Genomic DNA, 26,962 nt, shown 5'->3' on the forward strand with positions numbered 1-26,962 from the left:
CTGTCTGGATCAGCAAAGTCATTATCTACCCTGCATCCGTGTGGTGACACCAGAGGGAAGCAAGACCAAGCAGCGGGTGAGATTGAAGCCCTAGTTAAATGTCTTTTGAGCAAGAACAGGAAAAAACCCTGGGTTCCAGGTTTCCAGAGATGACAAAGAGCTTTCTTGGTTTGTTTTCTTAAAAATCTCTAATAATTATCAATCATTTACCTCTGAACTGATAATATTTCTCATGATGTCTTGAAAAAACAGAGCAGAACATTTCACAATACTCTCCTTAGAGGATGTCTTTCAGAGCAGGGTAAGAGCCATTTAGCAGCCTATTTAATATGCAATTTCTGCCAGAAAATTTCCCCTGTACCATATTATCAAATGCACAGCATAATTGCTGTATAACAACTGCAGCATGTCCTAAAACATTTTTAAAGCCTGGAATGATCTTGTTCAGGTTGAAAGTTGCACATTTTAGAAAGGCCCCTTCTTCCCAAGACTGTTTGAGACCAAATTGACAAGAACCAAGTATTAACCTCCTGCCTCTCAACGTCCATGTTCCAGACGACGATTCCCCCATCGGCACCACAGGAGATGAGCTGCCGCGTGTGGTGAGCGTAGGAGAGAGACTGAACTTTATCACTGAAAAAAGAAGTGAAACAGTTACTAATCAACCATCTATTACAGCTAACACACAAGTAGGATGTACATTAAAACAGTATAAACCATTTGTTTGCCCATATGTTTCCCTCCCCTCCTTTCTGTACATGGCATTCATCGAATGCAAATCAGTCTTTGCTGTCCAGCTGGGACCAGAGCCAGAGTGTTGCTCATCTGGGAAGCATCCACAAAAGCAAACACCTGTTCTGATAACTGCTTTTGCTGCTCCTGGGATGGGAGGTCCCAGCTGCACTGGGAAGCCTGAGCAGAGCTGCAGCTCTGGGCCTCTCTGAAGGCACATCTGGATGCACAAACACAGCCCCAGTGAGGTACCTTCTTGTCAGAAAGTCAGTAACAACTTTGTTTTTATAAATCTCTGCAACATCAGGAATGAAGCACTGAGAAACTACTGAAGGTTTTCTTTTAGCACTAACAAGCATAGAAAATTTCATAAGTAATACAGGAGTCACTAAATTGTTCCTAAGCCATTCCAAGGTAAGGTGGAAGATTTAGGTGCTTTTGCTTCTTTTAAGGAAAAAGCAACACGGGAGATAAAATGCAGTTTAAACCCCCAAAGCTGTGTTCATTCCTTCATAAAAGAAAGAAAACCAGGCCTCAGCTCAAGCTATTTACAGCCTGGGAAAAAAAGATTATACAACACTGATATGGAAAAAACAAGATTAAGAAGAATCAGTAACTGAGCATACAGCAACTGGAACTATCCCTAACATTTGGTTTTCTTTGCTACCACCACTGGTCTCATCTACCCAAAGGACTTTCACACTAATGCATGTGCATACAGCAGCTCCTCCATATCTCATTGAAGATGTCTCTGCTCATTGCAGGGGGATTGGACTAGATGACCTTTAAAGATCCCTTCCAACTAAACTATTCTGTGATGCTATGATTAAGATCCAGAAGCTAACTTTGTATTAGGAGAACTGATTTCCACAGCCATAAATCTAGCAGCAGTGCATTAGCAAGCACCACTGGTAGGGTACAAGGATGGTCAGGGAATTTCAGCAAGAGCTCTGCAGTGCTCTGAAATCCCAGCAGCATTCAAATCCCTCAGCAGAGTGCAGCATCACTCAAAAGAAGTGGATGAATATGTAAGAAATTGTTAGAACAAAACTACCATGGGATTTTGCCTCTCCAGACTTAAACCTGGCACACAAGTCCTACCTATATGTGTCCTCAGTACACTGAAACAAACTTGAGGAAATTGCCAGTATTCAAAGGCTCAGGTCAGAGGCAAGGTCATTGCAACTACAGCCATTCTGATATCTACTCAACACCCAGCACAGGCTTGCTTTTCTTTAAAGACTTCTACTATGTTTTGCAAATGTGAGGTCTGTACATGCAAAGGTGAAGCCTCTTTGCATTGAGGAGATGGTGAAGGCCTCTGTGGGTAGAGCACATTACTTAGAATTCAGGCTGTAAGTAAAGTGGCATGGAAAAAGTTAGCAGGGAGGGAAAACGGGCTAATTGTTCAAGCCTGATGCTCCCTCTAGGGGAAGGAAAGACCTTGACACCTAAAAAGTGAGAATTTCCCTGCAGCTATTCTCATTTGAGGACCCTCCTCTTTCCAGCAAAGGTACTGGCTCTGGAATAACACATTCAGGACTACAGCTATTGTGCTTTCCTTCATGACCCTTTGCAGACTCTCAAACCAGCGTGTGAGCCCAATGCTGAAAACTTACTAAAAGCAACTTATTCCAGTTGCATATGGGCCACAGGGAGTCACACATACAAGCTCAAGGCATGTGAAGACTGTAACCTTTGAGATGTTTGTTTCCAGATGTGGCTTCTGCCTTTAGCTTTTGTCCCACAAAAGCAGGAGGAAGGGTTTTGAACGTACTTATGTCCTTGCAGCTCGATGGCTGTTCCTTTTCTTCCTCCAATATCCCACATTATAATGGAATGATCAGAACTGCCTGAGAATAAAACTCGCTGTATTGGGTCCCAACAGAGAGCAGTAACACCACCTGAAACAGGAGATGCACACAATAGTCATTTCACTACAGAAAGTGGAAGAGAGGAATATAGCTAAATATATACACATAGAGATACAACAAAAATATGGAGAGATAGTGATTAAAATGCAGGTTTCTTTAGGAAAGGCCATGCAGCCACTGTGCTTGCAAGTTGAAAACTAAGAAAACCTTCTGAAGCCCCATCCTGCTCTTCTGCGGGCAGAGGGCTCTGCTGCTGCCACTTGCAAGGATGAATTCACTGAGCAGTAAAGCATGGTAGGAGGATGGTCACAGTGTCACTGCACAGCTTTTAATCTCCATCACTCCCAGGAGATAGATTTTATCACAAAAGAGAAGCAAGTGTGGAATATTATGGGCATCTTCACAGTATTGTAGCACAATGATTGAACTGCCTTGGGCTACCCTGCGACTGAGCTGTTAGCATTCAATCAGAGAGGAAGGATATGGAGAGGAAATGCTGAGGAATGACCACCATTTATTCTGTTAGATGGCAGGATCACATCCCAGGGTTGCTGTTTTTAAAGTGTGATGGAGCATGAGTCACAGCACTGAAACAAGCAGTTAGTGCCTCCAAGATGTGTCTATTCTAGCCTATTCTACTTGGGTAAAAGTCTACTAATATGGGTCTTTCCTTCAGGAGCATCTTTTCCCCCGTCAGAGTTACCACAACTTGTTCTACTCCCACTCTGCTTTAATTACCAACTATTGTTTGTGGTGTTTTCTGCCATAGAAGTTTTCTGATCAGAGGACTGATTGCTCTTGTTTTTACCAATAAAGAATGAGCTTCACTGAGCTATAGTGACAGTTTAAGGTCAATCTCACTTCCATGCCATGCACTGACACAAGTCATCCTAGTGTTTCACAGGAGAGTCAAACCATCTGAGCACAGATGGAGAAGCAAATTAGAGTCTCCTCCTGAGACCTTACCTGTGTGTCCCTTAAATGTCGTAACAAGGCTGCAGGACTCTTGCTCTAGTTTGAGTATGGTCACTTGCCCAGAATGATCACCAACAAACACGTGCCGAGTTTCCACATCAAATCTGATGGATAAATGCTGAGGAAAATACATTGCTTATACAAGCTTTGCATTCCTTTCGTGACTTGTTTTCTTCTTTTAACACGAGTATACTGCAACCTCGTGAACAGTACTTCAGTCTCAAGGAGGTACTCAGAGTGTACTCTCAGGCATCAAGCTCATACCTGTTCATATTAATAGTGCAGTCTCCCTGAGTAAACTAAAAAGTGAGAAAAAATGAGGCTACTCCGAAGGATGCAATCTGTGTTTTTATTATAAAACACCTCTGAAGTAGCCCTTTGCCATGAACAGAGTCATCGTCTCCCCAGACTCTCTAACTTAGGTACTCGAATTGGATGATGTCCACTCTCTTTCCTCCTTCCCAAAATTATATAAAATAACTATTACTAGTTTTCTGCTCCTTCGTTATAGTTAAGTTTACAAATACAACAAAAAGGTGTTGATTTATGCCATATCTGAGGAAGTGTCAGCTACATCAGGTGCATCACACAACATATTCTAAACTGAACAAAATCTGGACCCATTCAACCACCTACTGGAACCACCTATCTGGACAGATTCTGACCTCTTCATCCAGTTTAATTCCACTTTCAGACTTCATAATGGATATTTAAGGAGCAACTGCTTAGCACTGATTTTACACACATAGAACATTGGAAAAACAAAACAAAACACGTATGTTCCTAGTTCTGCCAAGCTTTTTGCAGCATTTGTCAATTATTCTCACTTCACCTGCCTTCCAGCAGCATGATATGATGATGCAAATTAAAGTGTCCTTCAAAATTCTGAATCACTCAAGGGGGACTGTTCTCCAGAGAGGTTTAGGAAATACAGGACAAATTCCTGCATCACACTTTCAAAAGTATTTATCATTCAGTTAAAAATTAAGTTCGGTCTTTATGCCATTTAGACTGGCTGAATGACCAGATGATATAAAGCAAGTCCATGTTCAGACAGTTACTTAGAGTCAGCCTCACTCCCCATGAACTAACAAAACACATAATTTATACCACATACACTAAGGGGCACTAAAAAGTCTGTTTATACTAACTCCTAGTTTCAGCCTAAGAGCTCATACTTTCCCATTTCCCTTTTCATTTGCAATAAAGCTGAATTAATATTTCTTTCATTGTCAGGCAGCTGGGGCAGCTCTAGGTGAATAAGCCACTTGAGTGCCATTTCTGGAGCCATTTATTCTTTAGTTAACCCAAATTCCCTATACATAGTGGGCTGTTCCAGAGTGAAGGACAAGTACTCATTATTTTATATTAAAGTAATTCAATTTTACCATGCATACACACAGGCATGCTGACCTGATCACTGACCTACTTTGCTACTGTTAATTCTTAGAAGAAAGCATGCACTGCATGTTTAAATGAAGGCCCTGTCCATATTTATTACAATAGAAGGCCACAATAGGTTGCAGATTGCCAATTGTCTTGCTCAGAAATACTTAGACCTAAATATGCCACTACGCATTATGGAGACAAAGCGAGGAGAACAGACAGTTTTTTAAATTGGTTTTAAATAACGGTTTCTCTCACAAAGCACTAAACCTATACAGGGCACAAAATTTGGAGGACAACTAGAAAATAAACCAAAGAGGCTGTTTAGGTGCCAAAGAGCAGAAATAAAACTAGGAGCTCTGCAAAGGATACTGCAGGCCACAGGCGCCTGCGCTGGTGCGGTACCCTCCCAGCCGCTGGCCGCTCTCCGAACAGTGCCACGTGAAGTTTTTGTCTTGTCCAGTGCTTAACACCCACTCCATTTCCAGGACGAACAGAATCATCATCACCCTGCTCTGATGAGCTGAAAATTAAGCAGACAGACACATAATAATTGCATTGCGGAGAAGAACACAGAGGCAGAAGATCACTGCAAATACCAACTGCACCCAACTCCTCCGCTCCCTACTCACCCACTAGCCCTTCCCTACAGAAGAAACTGGCATTTAATAATCCTGTTGCTGTGAGCTACCATGCAAGCTTGTAAGGTCCCTGCTTTCCATGTTCAGTGTTTGCATGAGAAAGAGCAGAAGCAAGACTTAATTCCCTCCATGCCTCTTGCAGCCATTTATCTTCTACAGTAGCACAAGTCTTCCTTCCATCATTGTATCATCATCAACAAAGCTGGCATTGTGTAATGCACTCTGGGCTCTACTTAAACCTCTTCTGAGCTGGTTTTATGACAGCAGTGCGGATGCCTACGCTGCCGCTCCTCCTGCTGTGATGTCTGGTCAATCTGTGCTGTGGATTGTGGTACTCCAGCAGAACAACGAATTACAGCACAGGCACAACCCTGCACCAAAGGGAAGCATTAGCATTGCATGTAAACCAGCCGAAAAGAAAATTGAAACAAAAACAAATAAAAAACACCCTAAAAAGATCACAGCTGAGCAAGATGAATAAAACAGCTGAAGGAATAAATTTCTACTGCTACCTAAATAAAGCCATCAAAAGCTTTTCACTGAAGCAAGGGAACCCAGGCTGTACAGACTTTTTTGTATGAATGACCAGTGGGGTTGGTCATGAAGTGCTGATTAAGCAGACTTTTTAATAAAACAAGTGGCTGGAAAGATATGCAGAATTATTCCCAGCTGTAACTTTGCAGCAAATGCCATATTCCTCAATCCACTGGTTTATTACTGTTCTGACACCCAGCAGCATGTGTTACACAAATCAGACTTACTGTATTTGTGTAAAAACTGACACATTGGAAAGATTCAGTATCTTTGGAAGCTTAAAAACCACCCCGAAACCTCCGTCTGAAATGCAGAGAAATTCCTCAGAACAGCATGGGAAGATTGCTGCCCGCCCTACACAAATACACAGCACGGATGAGAGCTGTGCTCAAACCCTAGAAAGGGGAAGTGGCTGTAGCAAAGAACAGGAGGCTTGCACAAGCCAACATCTGCCCCTGACCCACGCTGCTTTTTAGACTCCCCAAGAAGAAAAGTCAGTAGATGCATTGACACCAGTTGCCTTAACTGTGATTGGCAGCTGGAGTAGTTTACAGCACCAGACTTGAACTGTGCCCAAATGCTTTCACCCTCAACCAACTTTTTTTGCCAGATTTAGGCTCTAGTTTCCATACAGTTTTAAACTCCAGGTTTGCAATCAGGATAGAGGGATGGAGGCCACCCAGGACTCACTCAAGTTCTTTTAAACAGATTCTCTCTTCTCTCCACTCTCCAGATTTCTTCTCTGGGATGAAATTCAGTGATGCTGTGGGTGACTAATGCTTGTCTTTATCTCTCTGTTGGTCTCCCTGGGAGCATCTGCACTAGCTGGTGGAGTGGTGCACTGCAAAAAGGGCCATGATGGGATGCGTGGTGCTACAAGCACCCTGGTGGGCTCACTTACACATCTCAGGGGCTTGCGTGTACCAGTAGCACTGCAGACAGAGCCATGCACTTCCACAGGATGTGCAAAGCTGGCTGAGATCAGGTTGTCTGAGGGCTCTCCAGGGATGCTGACTCAGCACATGGCAACTGCTGCTGCCACTGTCAGCTTCCCACGGTTTGAACTGGCTGAGGGGACAGCTGGCACCACCCAACTCTCCTCTATCTCCTCCTACCTCCTCCCAAAATTTCTTCTGAAAGGCAGGTCTTGTATCTTTTGCTAGAAGTACTGCCTGTGCATGGTGAGGCAGCTCTTTCTGGCAAGTAAGGAGTAGACATTAAAGAAATGTGTACATGCCAAGAGGTGGGAGGCATGTACGTGATAGCTTTGCTTACTGTCCCTTCTCAAAAAGAGCCTTCAATTCAGCACTCTGCTGCCCACCTGCAAGTGCTGCACATATTAACTGAGGCCACTACACTGATGCTGATGGCAGAAATACCTGAATCAAGTGAAAAAGCACAGCGGAGGTCATCTAAGAAAGGGAGGAAAGAGGACAAATGCAACTAGAAATTCACTTGTCTTTTTGAGGGAACTTGACCCATGTAAGGCTTAAAGGGGCAAAATGTCAGAAAGCTGGAAGTTGATAGCAGAGCAAGGAAGAGGTCTGGACCCTAGGATTAACACAGGTTCAGGGTCGTGAAGCAGCAAACAGAAAGCTGGTCCTTCATCCACAGGTTTGATCACCATTTTTGTGCAGAAAAAAAGATGGAGCAAACACTTCCAAAGGTGCTCCCTGTGACAACAGCAGGATGGAGAAAGGGGACAGAGAGTGACTGTGGTCATAGCACACAAAAAGCCACAGCAAGCACCAGGCAGAGCAGATCTGTGTAAGCCAGAATGAGAAGAGAGCCCATGTGTGGGGGAAGGTTATGCTGTGCAACAGGTACAGAAGCAGCAGCCAGGAGAAGGGAGCAGGTCCAACTGGAGACTGAGGGTGAGAGTGATAATAGGGGGGCCACATTCTTGCTATGAGAAAGCAGCAGCAAGCACTGTGCAAAGAGCAGACAGGAGAGCAGACGGAAGGACCATGCCTGGACAAAAGAAGCTGTAGCCAGGAGGTGCATGCTGAGATGTCAGCAGTCAGAGCACAGGGCAAAGCAAGAATCTGTGCTGGGTGAAAGGGAGAATCACAACAGTGAAAGGCAGCAGCAAATACCAAAAGAGAGGTGGAAGTTAGTAGCAAGAAAGAACAGCTTAGCATGTGCAAGAAAAGCACAAGAGAAGAGGCACAGGGGAAAGCAGAAGTAAGGGCATGGTGTGAGCTGGCCTGAAAGCAGGGAGGCAGGGGGACACTTTCAAAATGGGCAGGCTGCAGAAAGCACGGGGCAGAAGCCAGTCTACAAATCCTGCTCAGCAGAACAAGAGCATGTTAAATAGACTATTTTTTTTTAAATTAAAAAAGCAGGAGCTTTTTTTTATCATCCAGAGAGGTCACAGACTGGAAATGTGGCCCCTGGCAAGAAGTGCAGTTGCAAGGAGCAGGGTGGAGGAGACTGTGCAGAGTGGGAAGCAGCAACAGCCATGTGACAGGACCAGTCTGTGTAGGGCTGGAGGCAGGACCAGCCTGAGAAGGGCTGGCGACCAAGGCTGCCAAGGGGCGGGGAAGGTTTCTTCAGCCCTTGTAGTCTTGCAGGAATGTGAGTGGAGATGTCCTGGGAAAGAGAAGGTTGCTATGAGTGGAGCTTATCTGTGGCTGCAGCTGGTGCTATGGCTGTAGAAGAGGGGACTGTGACAGTTATGGAAGACCAATCCAGAATGAAAAGTTTAATTTCCCAGAACCTCCCAAATGGCACTGTTCAAACACTTGCATGACCCCTCCTCACGCAAGGGAAGGAGTTGCTGCGTGGAGGAGACCAATGCCCTGTGACCCACGTCAGAGTCCTGACTAACACTGTGTCACATCCTCAATCTCTGTCTTGATCCCTTTCAAGAAACAGAAGATTTCACAACTTCCGACAGCGTCACAGCAAAACCTACAGGGAGCACATCCAGCCATGGACGCTGCTGGTGCTGGGCCACAGTACCAGACTGGAGCTGGCCACAGACCCTTGACAAAACCAAAGCACAGCCTATGCATGTGCTGTCATTCTCTGTCACTAGTAGATCATTTGGCAGACATATTCATGGCCTTTCAAGGCACAATTAATGATCTTTAATCACTACAGCGGCTTGAGATATTTATAGTAATACCTTGTTGTGAAAGATCATTGATAGCCCACCAGTCGTTGGGTAAGGTGCTACTTTTAAGAGCATTGCTGAACATTTACAAACAAGACTAGCACACATAAAACCAGACAGCATGGCTAAGCTAAAATGCCTTGGTAGGGTAAATAAAATTATTTGCTTACTCTAAAATATTTTTAAAGAATATAAAGGCCTTACTTGAAAACTCTGAACAAAACCAACACTTTTTAAAAGTAAGACTTTTAACAAATTAAGTACTAGAAGGCCATCATACCCAACAAAACTACCTGTTCCTTTTTAATTATGTTTTTCCCTGCCTCAGAGCTCTGCCAAGATGCTTATGCCAACCCTTGTACCTCAGTATGGCCTTGTGAGGAAGGTGCACTATAGGGATGAGATTGTGGAGGGGAGTCCTCCTGGACCAGGTGAAGAAGGTTCATCTCTGCTGAATTACAACATACCTACCCCAAAGAACTACATGGCCCTTCCCTGTGTATTCTCCCAGAGATCACAGTGAGCTTGGGGCCCCAGTGAAATCCCCAGTAAGCCCAGATCCAGCCATCTGGATGGAGGCAACTATAGCAAGAGGAGCATGAAACTGCATGAATCCATGGCTGACAGTGCCTCCCAGAGCATTTTGCTATCATGATGTTTCCCCAGCACTCCAATATGTTTGTGCAGCTCTGTGTGGGCTGCTAGCATTGCTGGTAAGCTAGGCAGAGTGTGTCTTCATTCAGAAGCTCTCCTCCATCCCCATGCCCTGCCTGGCTGTGTTATGGCAGCTGTTGATCACTATTCCAGAGAAACTTTCCTACCAAATCTGAATGGCCCTTCACAAAGTCTTGTCCCTCCTGTAGCAATGAATTGGGACCAGTCTGTCCCACTCTCTGGTCACCATTTCCATTTGCTGCACTAACAGCAGTCTAGCTTTCCTAAGCCAGCAGTGAGGGGACAAAAAAAAAATTTTTAAAAAAGCTTCTCCAACAGTACCCAAGGACCTATTTTTCCAAAACCAAACTTTTGCCCATGTGGCTAGCAATGTGCAGAAAGCAGAACAGCAGCCCTAATACTTCTTTAACCCTTACACGGAGAGGATTACTATACAGACACCCACACAGCCGTGGATTTGGGGAATCCCAGCAGCCTGGGAACACCACACTTTCTTTCCACTCCCAAAAATTAGGTCACTTGCACACGGCCACTATTTTCTTAAAATAGAGCAAGAAAGTTTTCATCAGTTTAAACAAGGAAAAGACCAAACACCAAACTAGCAGAGTGGGAGGAAAACAGGGCAGGGGCTCCATGCCCCTGAAGAACACAGCAGGCAGCAAGCGCTGCATGCACTGGCTGAAGCACCTTGGTTTGGGCTAGAACTGAAATGATGCCTATTCTGGGCACAAGTATTGCTCCTCTTGCCCCAAAAGAAGTCCACAGCTTTCAGATAAAATCTCCTAACACATAGTCTGAGAGCCCTGACACAACACGACCAGAATAGATCAAAACCCTTCCCACGCTGAGACAGGCAGTCTAGGAAGGAGGCAACTCCAGTTGGGATTGTGGTTAGTTGTACAGCTTCTCTACTGACGTTAACAACCCTCATTAGATTCCTCTGTTGTCCAACATTTAGGGGTTGTCATCTGAAATCTTGGGGTTCTCCCACAGGACAACCCATGGAGGTTTCTCCGTGGCTTCTTCCTATCCAAAGGCCTCCTTCAATGCTCTGTAGCAGCAGCACATCTGGCATACTGCAGCAGAGGGCCATGAGAACAGCATTCATTTTCCTTAATTATTTCTTTTTTAAAATTTTATGAGAGGTGCTTCCCAGGCTGCCACACTCAACTGGCTATTCTGCCATACTGCCAAGATGCACATTCACCCCTTTCAAAATTTTCAGCCTTTTCCCTGAAGGGCTCAGCAAGAAAGGTGGTCTCATGGATGCCTTGTTCTGCTTAAGCACACTTCAGCTCATTCTTCCTAGGCTGCAATTACCCTGCAGTATTGAATGCAAGCAAGCAAATGGATAAGCTAATAACAAAGGGGGATACAGAAGAACCAGGAGGACTCTTCACTGCAACAACCCTTAAATATCAAACCTAAGTGTGTCAAACATTGCTGATTGTGAACCAATCACAAATTTGGGTACTAAGCACTTGTGCAGTCAGACTGCAGTAATCTTATTTAAGATTCACTTACATATTTTGTCTTCATTGGATAATTTTCTTCAGTTTTTACGAGCTAAGAAAAAATAGATGCATTCTAGCTTAATTTTATAACACATCAGGCATTCATGAAAAAGCTTAAGTAAAATGCTCAAAAGCCAATGCATGGTATTGGCGCTTTGCAAAAACCAAGATTCTCTTCACACCTTAAAATCTAAATGTTACAAAGTGATCCCCAGCGCCTCCATTTAGAGATTTAAATTATCCTCTCAACCTTTCAAGGTATAAAACTCAAAATATATGAGTAAATACATACTTTAAAATGTATGTGAGAAATCTCAAGCTAATATGTTAGATGCTTCTACACAGAAACAGTGCTTAGCATATATCATATCATATCATACCATACTGCCTCTTAGTTCAACAGCAAGAGATACAAGAACAAATTATTGCACACATTTGTTATTTTATAAAAATCTCTGTCCCAAGCGCAGTGTCCTTTAGAGGTCTGACAAGGACAAATAGGTTTCTTAAACATGTTTCTTAAAACATCACATTAGTGAATACCAAAATATAATTAGAAAAGATATGGATTAGCATTTCTTGACCTTTTACTATGACAGGTATTCACTGATAATGTTCATATTACTGAATCTGACAGTTATTGAACCTCAGCTGTAAAAGATGGGTTAGTTTTCCAAGTTGTTTCATTAGATGCACTGGATTACTAAAGATTAAAAATTAATATTCCTCTTCTCCAAACATGGGCTACATTTTGGACAGTTTGCTGTCTAGAATGATATTCCAAAGGAACATTTAAAAGGAAAAACAACACGAAACAGTTCTTTAAAGGTTTTGTAATCTTAGAACAAAAAGCATTATTGATCTATTGATAAAACCAGCATTTACGTTAGTTTAAAAAAGAAAAAATCACTGTAAAGGAGACTTCTTTCCATTCACATTCATTAAGAGAACATTAATGACAATACCAACCAATTAACGCCGATCACGGTTCTTACCCTGGTAACTTTTCACTAGCGTCATCTTGTTGTAATCTTCCGATAAAATGAATTCCTAAGGGGAGTGGGAAATAAAACAAAACAAAAGAAACAGTGCTTAGAGATGTAAAGTGTTTGAGCATGTTTTAATCTGAATTATTTACCAAGGTAAGCTCTCCTTTCTTTGTAACCACAGCCCTATCTATACTCTTGCTAATTTTTAGTACCTCCATCTGAAAAACTAAATTATTTCACTTTTTAAAACTGCCTAAGAAACAACATCATGAGTGCTTCTGAACAGAATGGTGAAGATAAAAGAGGAACTTTTAAAAAATAAGCCAAAAAAGCTGACAGAAATGACTGCCTATGAGCCGAGGTATCACAAAATGAGAGAACTGAGATCCAGCATGTACCAGAGTCAAGGCTGACTGGCCAGAAACCTGCCCGTGTACACGGTGCTCTGTGTGTGTACATGTATGTATGCATGCATGTGCATATGCTACACCCCAACCTGAACACTAAGGAAACTCACTGTAAATATGCAAGAGCCCTTTGAAGTCACTCTGTCCAAATGAGGTACCAATAATCCATGATGGGAACACATTTCAGGTTTCTGTTCAAAAGTCTCTGAGAGCTTCAGACAAACAGAAACACAGACTTCTTTCCCCTCTTTATTATATCCCACTATTGGTTAATATTTATTCAGATATCCCAGAAACAGACTTTCTTGCTTTGCTACTGCTTTGTTGTGGCTAACATGCAGTTGTGTGTGGGATGGAGAGCAGCTTAGGAGGACTATGAAGGACTGTGGCTGCCTGGGGAGAGATGCGTGGTGGGACCCAGCTGGCTTGGTCCTGTGGCCCAGGAAGAGCACATTGATGGAGACTGCCAATACAGCATTTACATGAGGAAATTATGAACACAGCAGCTAAGAGACTGCATAGCAGCCTCAGCTCCTGGAAAAGCCCCATGTGGTTAAACTGATTGAGCACCTGGGTGTCCCTGCTGCTTGTTTTGCAGATGAGAGGTTGCTCAAAACAGGGCTGGAGTGGCCACAACAAAAGTCATGCAACATCTCTCTGGAGGAAACACCCAGGCAAAGGGTAGGCTCTGCAGCCTCGCCGCATGAGTAAGCTTTCAAACTGCTGTCAGGTATCTATACGCATACACTATGTACTCACAGAAACACAAAGAAAAGAAAAGGAGTGTAAAACCACATAATATTAATATTTTATAGCAAATTGCACAGAAACTCTCTGAGCTAATCTACCTTGGAGACAGTAGAAGTCAAATCTAACTCATTTAATCTGTAAATAGAGTGAAAATAAGAGAAGCACTATAAACACAAGCTAAGCTAAATTTTAAAGCATACAGTTGTGAAATATTCATGTACAAGCACTGCCAAAAGCACTGTGCAGTAGTAGAGAAGACTGGACTCCAGGACTCTACAGACTATAGTTAAGGCAACCCAAACGTTTAATGCGAAAGAGCATGAGAAGACATTCTAATCACAGAATACCTGGTATTTACCCACAGTTTCCACACTGGAATGAAAAATACATAGTCACTCTGCATTTTCTGTGGGATGACTGTAGGTAAACTGCATGGCTTTCCAGCACCAGGATGACCCTAACACATCATATGTACTGCTTGGCACCAAGGTGAAGAGGCTACAGTACTCATCTGAGGAACATCTATAGGTCCTAGCTTCCAGGTAAACAACTGTGAGTGAGTCAAGGCAGCTGTGTATTTTGCTGTTTCTGGGTTTCTATTCAGAAGTTACATATAAATATGTTCTCTTCAATTGCCTTACTTCATCTTCCTTTCCTTAATCTGCTCCACCTCCCGTTAGCTTTCCCCTGGCAGCTGAAGACTACAGTGGGGAGCGCTGTATAAACAGCAGTAACAAATCAATTAAGTCAGCTGGATTTCTATACCAGGGTCACCTTAACTCTACAAACCACAGAACGTTAAAAATCATCTATACCTTCCCAGCTACCAACAGGGGAAGTGGTTTTCATTAACCACTGCCTGAAAAATGCTAAATCACCACATGAAATGCCTTACTACAAAGCCTACCAGAAGCTGTGAATGCTAACTTTCTGCTGCCAGAAATGGCTTCAATTGCTGCAACAGATCCTGGTACAATATTGCCTTTCCCCCCAGTTTTGCTAGCCTAGTACTGACTCCAGCTTTCACTGTGGTGGCACACAGACGCTGGTGACTTCAGACGGGATGAAGAGTGTGGTTAGCATTCTCATTTTTCTTTGCATTTTTCCACTGATAAATGTGATGTTGCCATTCGGTTCCATGATCCGAACAGACTCATGGCTTCAGTGGAAGACTGAAAAGGCTTTTGAGTCTCTCCATTATCACACAGCAAATCAAACACCGCTGCAGTTTGTAAGGTTCACCCAAATATTGATTAGCTCTGTATGCTTTAATACAAACCGCAGCTATCTACTATTAATACATCACTCTATCCAAAGAGATAAACAAACACAGTACAAAATAAACACAGTTCCATTAACCTGAACACTGGATATAATTTTTTGTTTTTTTCTTTCTCCTGAAGACTTCTTGCTTCTCACTTTCTCCTTTGAAAGCAGATTATAATCTGCAATGCATTTTCTTGTTTTGCATTTTCTAATCTTCCTCCAGGTCTTTTACTCCTTGCTCCCCTTTACACTATCACATGTTTTTCCATTGCACTCATTCCTCTCTCCCTCTGAAGGCCAAATGTGTAAGTTGTGTCAACAGACAGGTGTTTTACCACAGGGCACCTTGCTCAAGAAATTCATGCCCTATTGCACATATATTGTGTCATCTACACTACAAAGACACCGACTACATCTCTTTAACATTGTACCAGCAGAAACTGTTGGTTATTTTATCCTTCCATACGTAGATGTTTTGCTCCTGTCTGAGCTACTGACACTCACTTCTCATTAGGCAGCTTTTTGGCTCTTCTTAATGAGCTAAAAAGGTTGGGGTCACCCACACAGCACAGTCGGTGCTTGTTAACAGAATGGAGAAAGATGTCTGAGTCCTGTGCGAGCCCTTTTGCACAGGAGGGGCTGGGATATATCAGAGTGCTCAGGAGAGCAAAACCAAAGGCCCTCCTTGCAGGGATTAAAAATATTTTTTCTGGAAAGATCACTCTTTGCTCTCCAAAGGTTTTTTTGGAGCTACTTTTCTACTTTTTTTTGCCACACTGAAAATGTTAATGAGCAATTTCAACTGTTTCAGGTAAGTTTATTATTACAACAGAGACTTGGTACCGTGACAGTCTTCACAAAGCAGAAAGGAGCATCTGAAAAGACTGTCCCATCCAGTGCCCACTGTTGCACAAAGACTCTCAACTATATCTTCATGGAGCACACCTCCCTCACACCAAAACACATACACCCACCACAAACTTCTCTTGAGCCTAAGACCTCTGTAAATCCTCACCCTGGAAATATTATCAGCATCTCGTTTCAAATGACTCTTGTTAAGGTAAACAAACCCCATACTCAGGTGTGTGCCACTTGGGCCAGGGAGCAGGGTGACATGGCCCAGGGTCTAAGGAAGACCCATGCCTCTCCAGAGCTGCAGGTAGGCGCCAACAGATGTATCCCCAGATAACACTAGAGACCTCTGCTTAGGCAACTGAATCCATTTCTGAGAGTTCCATTTAATCTTTATATATTAGTTATGCGTTACTTATTCACAACCTAGTTCCCAGCCCAGGGAATTTACAGTCTGTACTCTGATAGATGATGGCATTTTGACAGCACACTGTGACATCCTCAAAGGCTTCACTTCATCCTGTTAACACAAGTGACCGACAGCACTCTTGTGTCTTCCACACAGCAACAAACCCACTTCAGAAATGGAAGAGAATGAAGCCTCTTAAATTTACTGTCAGACTCTACATCTATGTCTGTTGCAAAGAAAGCTCCATAAAATGGTTACAGTATTTTCACTTTAAAAAGCACAAAGACAAGGAGAGGACAGAAACTATCATGCAGTATTTTTGAAGGAAAAAAATGGTAAAATTCCCACAGTGCCAGAGGGGAAGTAAGTGTGCACATCAACAGGTAGAGCCTGACTCAGCCTCAGGTATTCAAAGTGCTGTTAATGGTCAAACCTGTAGACACCTACAAGATCAAACGATGTGGAAAATTAATCTATCTTAATAAGTACTATCTCCAAGGAAAAATTCTGAAGAGGTTATTCTGGTGCCCTGTTGCCTTTGTGGTCCTGCTCGAAGTGTGTAACAGCTTCATCTAGGCACAAGCATGGTCAGTAAAAAAAGATCAATTTAATTCAGCTTCAGCTACCTAAAAACTAAATCCCTCATTTAAATGTCCCCAGAAATAAGAAGAGAGTTTTATGCCATTCTAAAACAGTTTCTAGAGTAAGTAACATGGATAACCCCAAAGGCAATTCACCTCTTCTCTATTGACTGCAGAAACCTAATGATTAACTTTACTTAGGAAGCCAACTTTCAGATAGATGAAATTAGATGAAGAGTCTCATCTTGGCTACTGAAGTCTCCTGTCTATTGAGAGTAATAGACCTTTCCTCTGTTTCTTCTTGTTGTGGTATCTTAACATACCTGCACCCATTAAAGCATGTTTTTCTCCACTTCAGAACAAGGAATTTATGATAATGATAAAATCCTTTGGCTTCCAAAAGGGGCCTCAGGCAGTCCCTAGACATAAAGTAACAGAAATGCCATTTCTTCTCAAAAAAGACTTGCAAATTATATATATAAAACCACAGAAACCTTTTTTTTTTAACTTTGGGTAAGTAAAAGCTTCAAGCAAGATGCTAGATAATCTTTCGCTCAAAGCAATGGTCTCCTGTGCTGCACCATGTTTGTGCAGCCTTCATGTTGAGAGGTTATAAAAAGTTGAAAACAATTTCTTCACCTTTGTAGAAGCAAAAATTGTCATCCTGCTTCACAAGGTAGGGTGGCCATATAAGGGTGGCTTTGTGGTGGCTTTGCTGAAACATCTTTGTTTGACAGTAGCATTTGCTGGCCATTCATCTCAAAATGCACCACACACATTTCTGTGGTGCCAGGCTTATAACCAAAATCCATACAGTTTACAAAGATTTCATGTAAAAGAAAAAAGGAAGTTCCACTTTCTTATCCTCATTTACACCTGAAATTAAAAGCAGTATTTCCTTGCACTACAAAAATAAAGTTTGAGATTATGCGACACCATCATGAGTATTACATTAGTTTACAGCCCTTGCCAGGAGTGCTTTCCTTCTACACAGTCAATGTGAACATGCAAAATTATTTTCAGCTTATTTTTTGGCCCTGCACCCAGCCTACACAAGGGTGCTGGGTGTTACCACAAGTGCTAACATGGAACTGCCAAACGATTCCCAAATATTTCAAGCTGCTCAAGTAAATTGCCTGTACTTCCCCTTTGAGGGCCACACAAAAGTAAGGGCACTAAGGTCATCTTGTTGCAGTAAGTTCTCCTATTTTGTGGTCACTGTGCCTTGCTTGTATACTCCTGTGCTAAAATGATCATCATAGCTGTGCCCAGGAAGAAAAATTTATCCTTTCCTCCAGAGGGTGGTTGTAACCCACTTTCAAGTAACCAGGGATTTTCTTTAACAACCTAGTATTGCAGGGACTTGAGTAAGGGGCTACCCTTGCACTTCCGTTCCCAGCTCCACCACTTCTTGTAGCACATTACAGCTGTAGCTTCTTTTACAACCCTTTAAATTTGCTAAAGAAGGAAACATTACATCACTTTTGGAAGTTTGTGGAGCACATTTTCTGCACAATTCTCTACAGCCCAACTGTCTGCAACTACAGGTGACTAAATCAAGCAACACAGACAAGTCCTCCCCCCCTCCCATGTACTTGCATCCAGAAGATGGGGAAAAGAAAAGCCCAGCTTGGCAACAAATAGAATCTGCCCTAGACATGGCAATAAATACCTAGAAGTATCCAAAGTCACATGTTGGTTTACCACCTGCATATCTCATTTACTTTCTTTAGCTTTAGAACGGAAAATATTTGACTCCATTCAGACTCAAGCACCCTTCGACTCTTGAGGGCAAAACACCCCAATGACAAAAGACACATCCCTTCCCTCATGCCAAAGTATCTAAATACCTTATTTGCAGTCCCTTTCACATTCCTAAAAGGCCTGGCAAAAACAAAAGTGCCCAGTAGGACTGGCAAACTACAGCTATTTCAGAGTGGGAAGGAGGGAATTTCAGAGGTGCAGGGAATTCTCTGGCAGCCGTCCAGTCTCCCAGATACAAAAGGAGAAATCTCCTACAGGCACAAACAAAATCCCTGTTACTAGCCTTTAATAGCTTTATAGGTCAAAACCTTCACATCTTTGATACAGCTCACAGTCAACAGCTAAAATAGTCATACAGCCTTTCCCAAATACCATTTTGGCTTTAGTGCAGATAGCTGCCTTATGTCAACCTGCAAACACTCATTCAGTTATAAAGTCCAACAGCAGTAAAAATCTGAAATTATGGTAAAATATTCATAAACTGAAAGTACAGTCTATTGGTGAGACATAGGTGAAAAGTACATCTCTGACCCATGACCTTTCCATGAAGCGATATAGGTCTTTACTCATAATTTCACAAGAAAAATCCAATGAATAAAGTCAACTGTTACCCTTGTCCCAGACCTAAAAGACAGACTCTTGTTTCAATACCCTGCTTCCTTTCCATGCACAGAGATCTCTGTCAGATGTTAAGGAACCAAATCTTTCAGCAACAGCAGTGCCACGTAAGGGCAACTCCTCTGAAGGAAGTGAGAAGAAAACAAAATCTGAATCCCAAAGTTTGTACAAGCAGCTAGGTAGGGAGCAGAAATCCACCTTCTGCCTCTTAGAAGATTATTTTTCTCCTCTTAATTGCTGCTTTCAGAGAACTTAGGTATGCTACGATTAACAAGGCACTCAAACTCAGTAGAACAACAGCTGGTTTTCTGCATTGTTATTTTTAAAGAGATATGCAAATTAAGACAGTTTGTTGAGTTGCTTAATAACTATTGTAAACCCCACTCAATCTCTTTGTGGCAGTTAGAATGAAATTTGTAGTATCTGCCACTTTCTACACTACAGCTTCAGTTCCACTAGCAATAAAAAGTCTCTCTCCCAGACACTAGCAAAAATATCCTCACCACAACATCACACATATACTTCTCAAAAGGGAAGCGTTTCAACTAGAAATCTTTGGATGTACTTACTGAGATTGTACCATTGTCTAGACCTATGGACAGCCTTCTGGTTTCCGGGTTAAAAGACATGCATGAACATGGAGCTGAAAAAAATGAACATGTTGATGAAGTTAACAAAACTGCCATTCTCATTTTCTTGAAGTTTTGGAAAGCCTAAAACTAGCTAACATGCTTTATGATGCTGTTCAGCATTTTGCCCCTTCCAATAGACAAACATTAAAAATTTAAAAAAAAAAGTGTTCTTGCAATCCATTCCACCCTATCCTATTAGGGCGTGGAACAATGGCTATTTCTTGCTCCAGCTCCTTCATTTTTTCTTACTCGTTATACGGAAACAAACATGTCATACAAGAGCAGTGGTGGTGTTTTGATATAAGAGGCATCTGACATTTCAGTATAAATCTGAGAGATTACTTAGCTGAATAATTTAGGTTTTTTATATTTGCCTGAACTTTACTGACAATAAAAGAAAACACTGTATTGTGTCAGAGGCTTGCATCCTATACCTGCAATATGAAAATTAACCTGCAGGAATCAATATATCAGCCAATATTAAGGACTGTGACTCAAACCACCCCCTACTCCAGTTTCACCACAGACAATGCTTTGACAGTATCACACTCTATGGCCAAAGTAAAATATTGTCTTGAAAACTAGCTATTGTTTTATTATATCAATATTATTGTAATAAACACTAGGATATATTCTTAAATTGCTCACAAGTCAGTCATCCTATGCTCACTCAAGGATCTGGCAGGGTTTCATCAAGGGTAAAACTGGAATTTTATTGCAAGAATTCAAGAGCTACGTATGCTTGGTTTAGTTGAGAAATAGTGAAGTTGCACTCAGAAGGCAGGGATTTTCTTTACTGCCCAACACAGCAGCATTCAGCTGGGAGTCCTGCTGTCCCAACAGAAACCTTCAAGAATCATTTTCCAGCAGCAATTGCCAACTGCAGCTCATGGCAGGCATTCTTGTTCCTTCAATAGTTAAAAGAGTGTTTTCCAAACCATATTCTTGTGATAAATACGAAGTATAGTCAGTTGTGCTTTTAGTTCTGCTTTTTCACCCTCTCTTGGCTCCTACTCTTCATTGTGATTCCTTACAGTGTTTTTGCTACTAACAAGCTTGGAGTCCTCTCTTTTGCAGTACTGTCTATCTGGTGTATTCTCAATTTGTGTAATGTCTCACCTAGAATTAAACAGTCCATAGCTCAGCAAATCTTCCTCGGTAGTTTAGTTGGCAGCAAAGATATATGAAGAAGAGGAGAGCCTATGCTGACTGTTCAACAAAACTTGTTCTACCTTCGGCATTGACTCCCTCTTAAACATTTGCTAAAGTACAACCAACCACAAGCAGAAAGCCTACCAGATCCACATTTAGGCAGGCACATACATTTCTATCTTTCCTGGAAGGGCTGATTGAATTAAATCAAAGAAAAGGCTTCAGTTCAAGGAAGCTGCCAGCAAGGAAACACTTAAATTAGGGCTACTAACAGAGACAAAATTGATCCTTCCTATACCTCTCCCTCAGAAAAGGTAAACTTGAATCATGTCTTCGAATGGTGGAACATTACTGTTATACTGAAGCTTCTAGGATTGTGGCAGAATGAGACAATTTTAGAAAAAACAGACAGGGAAAAAAAAAGCAATTCTAAGCAGAATAAATATAGAATCCTTTTAAAGGCACTTAATGCCAGAATAAGCATATTCTACATATCAGCTTTCAAACACTAGGCACTGTGCATACATTGAAAGAGCTTCTACCAACTCTGAAGGCAATAAACAGCTTGCAGAGAAAAAGTACCAGGTAAATTAGCTATTTGAAGTATGCTTTTCCCAAATAGCCTGAAACACTTTAGACACAAAAGGTGCAAGCAATTGCTTGACATGGGCTGATTACAAAAATTACTTCTGACTTCCAGACCTGTGTGTACACAGTCATAGCAGTGTAAAGATTTTGCTATAATGACTTTCCTAAGGGAATTCTTCTTGTGCTTTTGGAAGAATCATTATGTCGGCACTAAAATTATGTCCACACTAGCTACACTAATGTAGTTAAAGTGATGCCAGTAGTAACATGACTGCAGCACCTTACACTTTAGTGAAAATAAGATAACATTCAGATACTTAAGCACTTAGGCTCATTAAGAAGGGAAGAAAAAAGAAAAAGAAAAAAAAAAAGAAAAATACACCAAAACAAAAACCCCAAATCCTAAGCTTCTGAGATGTTCAAGATCCTTTTAAAATAGTAGGCAGGAAAAATAACAGCACTCTGAAGGCCCTACTTCAGTACCTACCTATGATTTGGATTTCAGACTGGAAAAATATTGATCCAAACTACTACAGAGGACAGGCAGGATAATCCTGATGCAGAAGGCTGGCTGTAGTCTTTATCTTAAATACAAGGCTAATACACACTAATTTTAGCCTTTGGAATTCAATTATGGAGGAAAAGCCCAATTATGTACTTCATGCTCTCAACACTGTGTCACCTCTATTAGAGGCTGACAGAAGTAGAAGAGAAATACAAACTTTGTACCTGCAATTTCAGGGACCTCCCTTTGAAGCGCTTAAAAGTGGCATAGTGTAAAGACTGAAAGAGCATGCCCATGTTTTGCTTTGCAGCTTTTTTACCCTCCTGTTCAAAGCAAAGTGTTAGCTATGAAAACCATCGTAAGACAGGCAGTGGATACTCCACGGTTCCTCATTATAATAAATCCTTTACTCTGTTCCACATCTGTGACATGTTTTTGTTTGGTTGGCTTTGGGTAATTTTGGATGTCTTTTTTTTTTTTTTTTGGTTAAGCTTGCTTCTTTTGACTACAGTTCCTTTCCCTTGCATAAATTTGTGTATCCTAAGCTGTTAGTTTTGGTTTTGTATTGTTTTGTTTTGTTTTCTCCTGTACAGACACCGCCCAAAAGTCACACATCCAACCATGGTAACACATCTATAATCTGTGTTACACATGTGCAACCAAGGGTAGACATCTAACCATGAGGAGGGCAAACATGCTTGTCAGAGGCCTGTTGCCAGTCAATACAGCTGTTGAGACAACGCTGGCATGAAGGAGATACACTAGCCAGGTTGCCAGCTTACCTAGTTTGCCTTACTGATGATACAACCATGTATTACACCCACAGCTCGCTCTTTCTCATGGGCTAGAGGAGACAATAAAAAATGTGGCCACCATGTTGTTCAGAATTTTCCAACCACAGAAACACCCATAGGCAGGGCATAAAACCTTGTTACTGGGGAAATCCCACCTCTAAACAGCAGCAAGTGTCCCTATATACAAGAGATCTACAGTCTCTGTCTTTTTTCCAGCTACTTAATGGGTTTCATGTTCAGAATGCACTGATGGCCTCACTCGGGTCCAGAGCTTGACCAAAGCACATAATGACTTGGCCCAACTCCTCATCTCCCAGAGTACCCAGGGCACAAACTCAGTTATTAAGGCTACCTGATATCAAATCCTAAAACAGTGTAGGTTATGCACCACCTTAACCAAAGTTACAAGTCTTTAATTTGGGGTATCTATATGTGGGACCACCACTCACACAGAATCCTAGAATCACAGCATGTGTTGGGTTGAAAGGGACCTTTAAAGGCCATTTTAGACCAACTCCCCTGCAATAAGCAGTGACATCTTTAACTAGATCAGGTTGCTCAGAGCCCCATCAAGCCTGACCTTAAGTGTCGCCAGGGATGGGGCCTCCACCACCTCACTGAGCAACCTGTTCCAGTGTTTCACCACCCTCATAGTGAAGAACTTATTCCTGATGTATAATCTAAATCTACTCTTTTCTAGTTTAAAACCATTGCCCCTCATCCTATCACCACATGCCCTTGTAAACAGTCCCTCCTCAGCTTTCCATTAGGCCCCCTTCAGGAACTGGAAGGTCGCTATAAGGTCTCTCCAGAGCCTTCTCTTCTCCAGGCTGAACAACCCCAACTCTCTCAGCCTGTCTTCATAGAAGAGGTGCTCCAGCCCTCTGATCATTCTGTGGCCCTCCTCTGGACATCTTGCTAAGCAGCAGGAAGGTACCACCATGCCTACTACATTTTTACACAGAGAACCTCTGGGCAGTTGTTCTCTGAACAACACAAACCAGTCTGATCCTAAAGCAGAGGACCATCAAAAAGGTGATCCACACAGAAACAGACAAAACAATCATTTCCAGTCAAGTGCAGACTTGTGCAGAGGCTGACTCAGAGCCCTTCTTATGATTTTCAAGCTTAAAGCTATGGCTGATAACAATGTAATTGGCAGTGCTCCAGTTATTTAAGTTATACTTGGTCATTCTTGAAATTAGTGAATAACACAGCATAATTTTATTATCTCAGGCTTAAAAGCTTACCAGCCTTCCAAGCAAAGGAACAGTGTCAGGTGTTCAAATTTATGAAGGAGTTTTAAAATAGTCCCCTTTGAGTGGATCTGCATCTATTCCATTATTTCCAGTGAAGCTGTTATTACTGGCAATAGTGTAGCCTTGCTAAAACTAGAGGAGGCCCTAACAAGATATTAAAATGCGAATGCATGCAAAGACACCACATGGAAAAGGAGAAGTATCAAAGCCAATCTGCTGGAAGAGCCATTTCATAACAGTTTGACTGGGGAAAGTAAACTTTTTAGGACAGGTCAAGGGAACTCAGGCCACTGCTAGTGATCACGACAGAGCTCCACAGACTGCCACCTCATTAGTTGATTTCCAATGCTTTTTTGTGCAAAATCTCAAGCAGAAAGTACCTTTGAGGCTTGACATATTCCTAGGAGCTAGTCCATCACCAAAAGAAGAGAGATACTCCTTTCTTTGAAATTGACACTTCCTTAGAGCAGGGAAACACCATGGCCACTCTAGGGTCCCAAGCTGATGTTGCTATGTACTAAAACTTGTATCTATTAAACATTTTACATATCATGGAGACAAATGTCTCTTCCAAGTCTAGTTACCTTAGCTTAAATTTTTTATTTCTCCAGACAGTAAGGATACCTTGATGTGACTTGATAAATGCTCCCCAGTATGTGGATTTAAGGTCAGCTTCACAAACTTTCCAAAGACAAGCTAACCCCGCACATCTGAAGCTGACTGAGAAGCTTCATCATACCCTTGCTGCTGGTGACCTGCAAAGTTATATCCCTGTACTCAACACAGGGGCTATGACAAATAGCTAGGGCTGTGATTTCATCAACTGTCTCCTGGAAAAATGGACAACAATCAACATTTTCTTTTAAAGCATGAACACTCTCTTCGGGAAAGGAGACATGCAGCAGATCATACTGGAGGGATCCATCAGAGACTTGGTTTTCCACATTTAATTGCAGAGGTAAAATGATTGTCTCTTCACTGCAAGAGCTCCCTTCCCTGTCTAGTATCCTCTCTATCGTATTAGCTGCCACAGGATATTAAGTTCTTATCAAATAAAACCATTTACCATTGCACTCTAATGGACTGAGCACATGCAGTAGGAAGGGCAGAGTGATTTATACTGAAGACTTACAACGCTTTATGGACTCCTTTAGTGGCAGAATGCATGACTATATTTTAGACTCCCACATTTTTTTAATCTATGTTTGCATTAAACTCTCATCCTTTGCTAACATATCTGTGTCCTTTTGCTGCTGTAATCCCTGATGCCTCTCAGAAGCATTAGCAGGCAACTTGGTAAAGCTTCACAGAAACCAAGAGGATTGTTCAATAATAATATTTAATACAGAGTGGTAAGCTTGCAAATAGTTATAAACATGAAGCTTCATCAAAACCAGAAAATCCATTTTGCAAATATACATAAGACTGAACATTTCCTTATACTTACATGGCATTGCATGGTATATACTGGGCCAGTACTGCCCACTGTCTCTCTTCAGCCAGACACGAACTGTTCTACAAAAGAAAAAATACAACACGCACATGAGAAAGACTGAAAAAGTAACCATGAATGAAAACAAAGTGGTGATGATGAATGCGCAAGACCTTCTTCAAAATTAAAATTATTTTGCTGAGAGGGAAAATAAACCTGCAAACTCCTACAGCAGCCTCACACATCAACCTCAGAACAACCTCTGTAAGGTGATAAAGGCAGCCCATTTCTTGGTTCTGTGTACTCAACACCTCAGCTGAACGCATCACAATAATAACTCGGAAATTGCTATGGCTTTTTGTAACTTGCCTTTCCCAAGCACTGGAACATGACTGTTCAATGCATCACTTGAGGATTTGGGACACCCTAGGTAGCCCAGGAAAGCACTCCTGTATCAGCCCATCCACTCAGAGTGCTATCAGATGTCCACTGAGCACCAGGCTGAAGACGCCAAACTCTTATCCTTCTCTGAAGAGGATGATCAAGGTGACAGGCAGGCTTGCAGTCCTCCTCTGCCCCATCAGTTTGGAGTTGCCATCCTCGAACAGAGGCACCTAGAGCCATGCAGTGCTCCAGGCCTCCCCACAAACACATCAGTAGTTTCCTCTCTGCTAGAAGACCTTCCCAATGTATCTCAGGATTACTTTTGCTTTCTCATAATCGTGTCATACAAGCAGCTCTCTCTCACTCAATCCATGCCCTTCACACACTTGAGGCACTTGTCGCTTGATTCCTGAACAGAAGATCTGGACTGATGCACCATCTGGGTAATTAAATATTTATTATTTCAGTCCTCATTGTCATTCGCTTGGTCCAATCTCTGAGACCTTTTTCTATTTAAAGCTCCCTCATCACTTCATCAGCTAATTTCATCAAAACATGCCTAGTAACAGTTAAAGCAACAGTCAGCCACTAACATCCTGCTTGTTCCTGCATAGCCCACTGTTATCTCAATTACAGCCAACTGTTACCTGCCTTACTGTTCCTCAAATCCTTACATCTTCAATTTTAACTAGTAAACTCTCCATATAACACTGTATCCCATGCTTTACTGATTTACACCAAATGTATTAATGTTCTCTAGAAAATTTAATTATCCAGGACAGCATCATGTTAGCATAGCACAATAGATTTTAACCAGTTACCCACTTCTATTTAGTCTTATCCACCACAGTTAGTATACAATAGTAGATACAAGAGGGATCTAAAAATCTATTGTTAAACATAACCCTCATTTTCCTGTAGCAAATCTATAACTTGCACTTGATAGCATTAAGGAAAAAAGCAAGAATGGCTCTTTCCAGGTCATGAAATGTAGAAATAAAGCTTATGGAGAAGACAACATGGTCATTCCTATTGTTACTTCATTTTCATGGAAAAGCAGATTTCAGCCCTTTCTGGCCAGTACAAGTTTAGAGATAAATAAAATAAAATAAAATAAAAATGTAATAAAAT

General features: G+C 41.8%; 1 protein-coding gene across 1 annotated transcript; it reads right to left on the reverse strand.

The window, feature by feature from the left end:
• Positions 1–527: 527 nt before the first annotated feature.
• On the reverse strand, positions 528–25,530 carry WDFY2 (WD repeat and FYVE domain containing 2; the record flags this gene model as incomplete). Its single annotated transcript, XM_010179205.1, has 7 exons — positions 528–633; positions 2,510–2,636; positions 3,573–3,685; positions 5,340–5,490; positions 12,445–12,499; positions 19,655–19,728; positions 25,463–25,530. Coding segments are annotated over 7 exons (694 nt in total), but the record flags the coding sequence as incomplete, so codon positions are not given.
• Between the last annotated feature and the right edge of the window lie 1,432 nt (positions 25,531–26,962).

This window comes from Mesitornis unicolor, unplaced genomic scaffold, assembly GCF_000695765.1.
Source record: "Mesitornis unicolor isolate BGI_N332 unplaced genomic scaffold, ASM69576v1 scaffold28012, whole genome shotgun sequence".
NCBI classification, from domain to species: Eukaryota; Metazoa; Chordata; class Aves; order Mesitornithiformes; family Mesitornithidae; genus Mesitornis; species Mesitornis unicolor.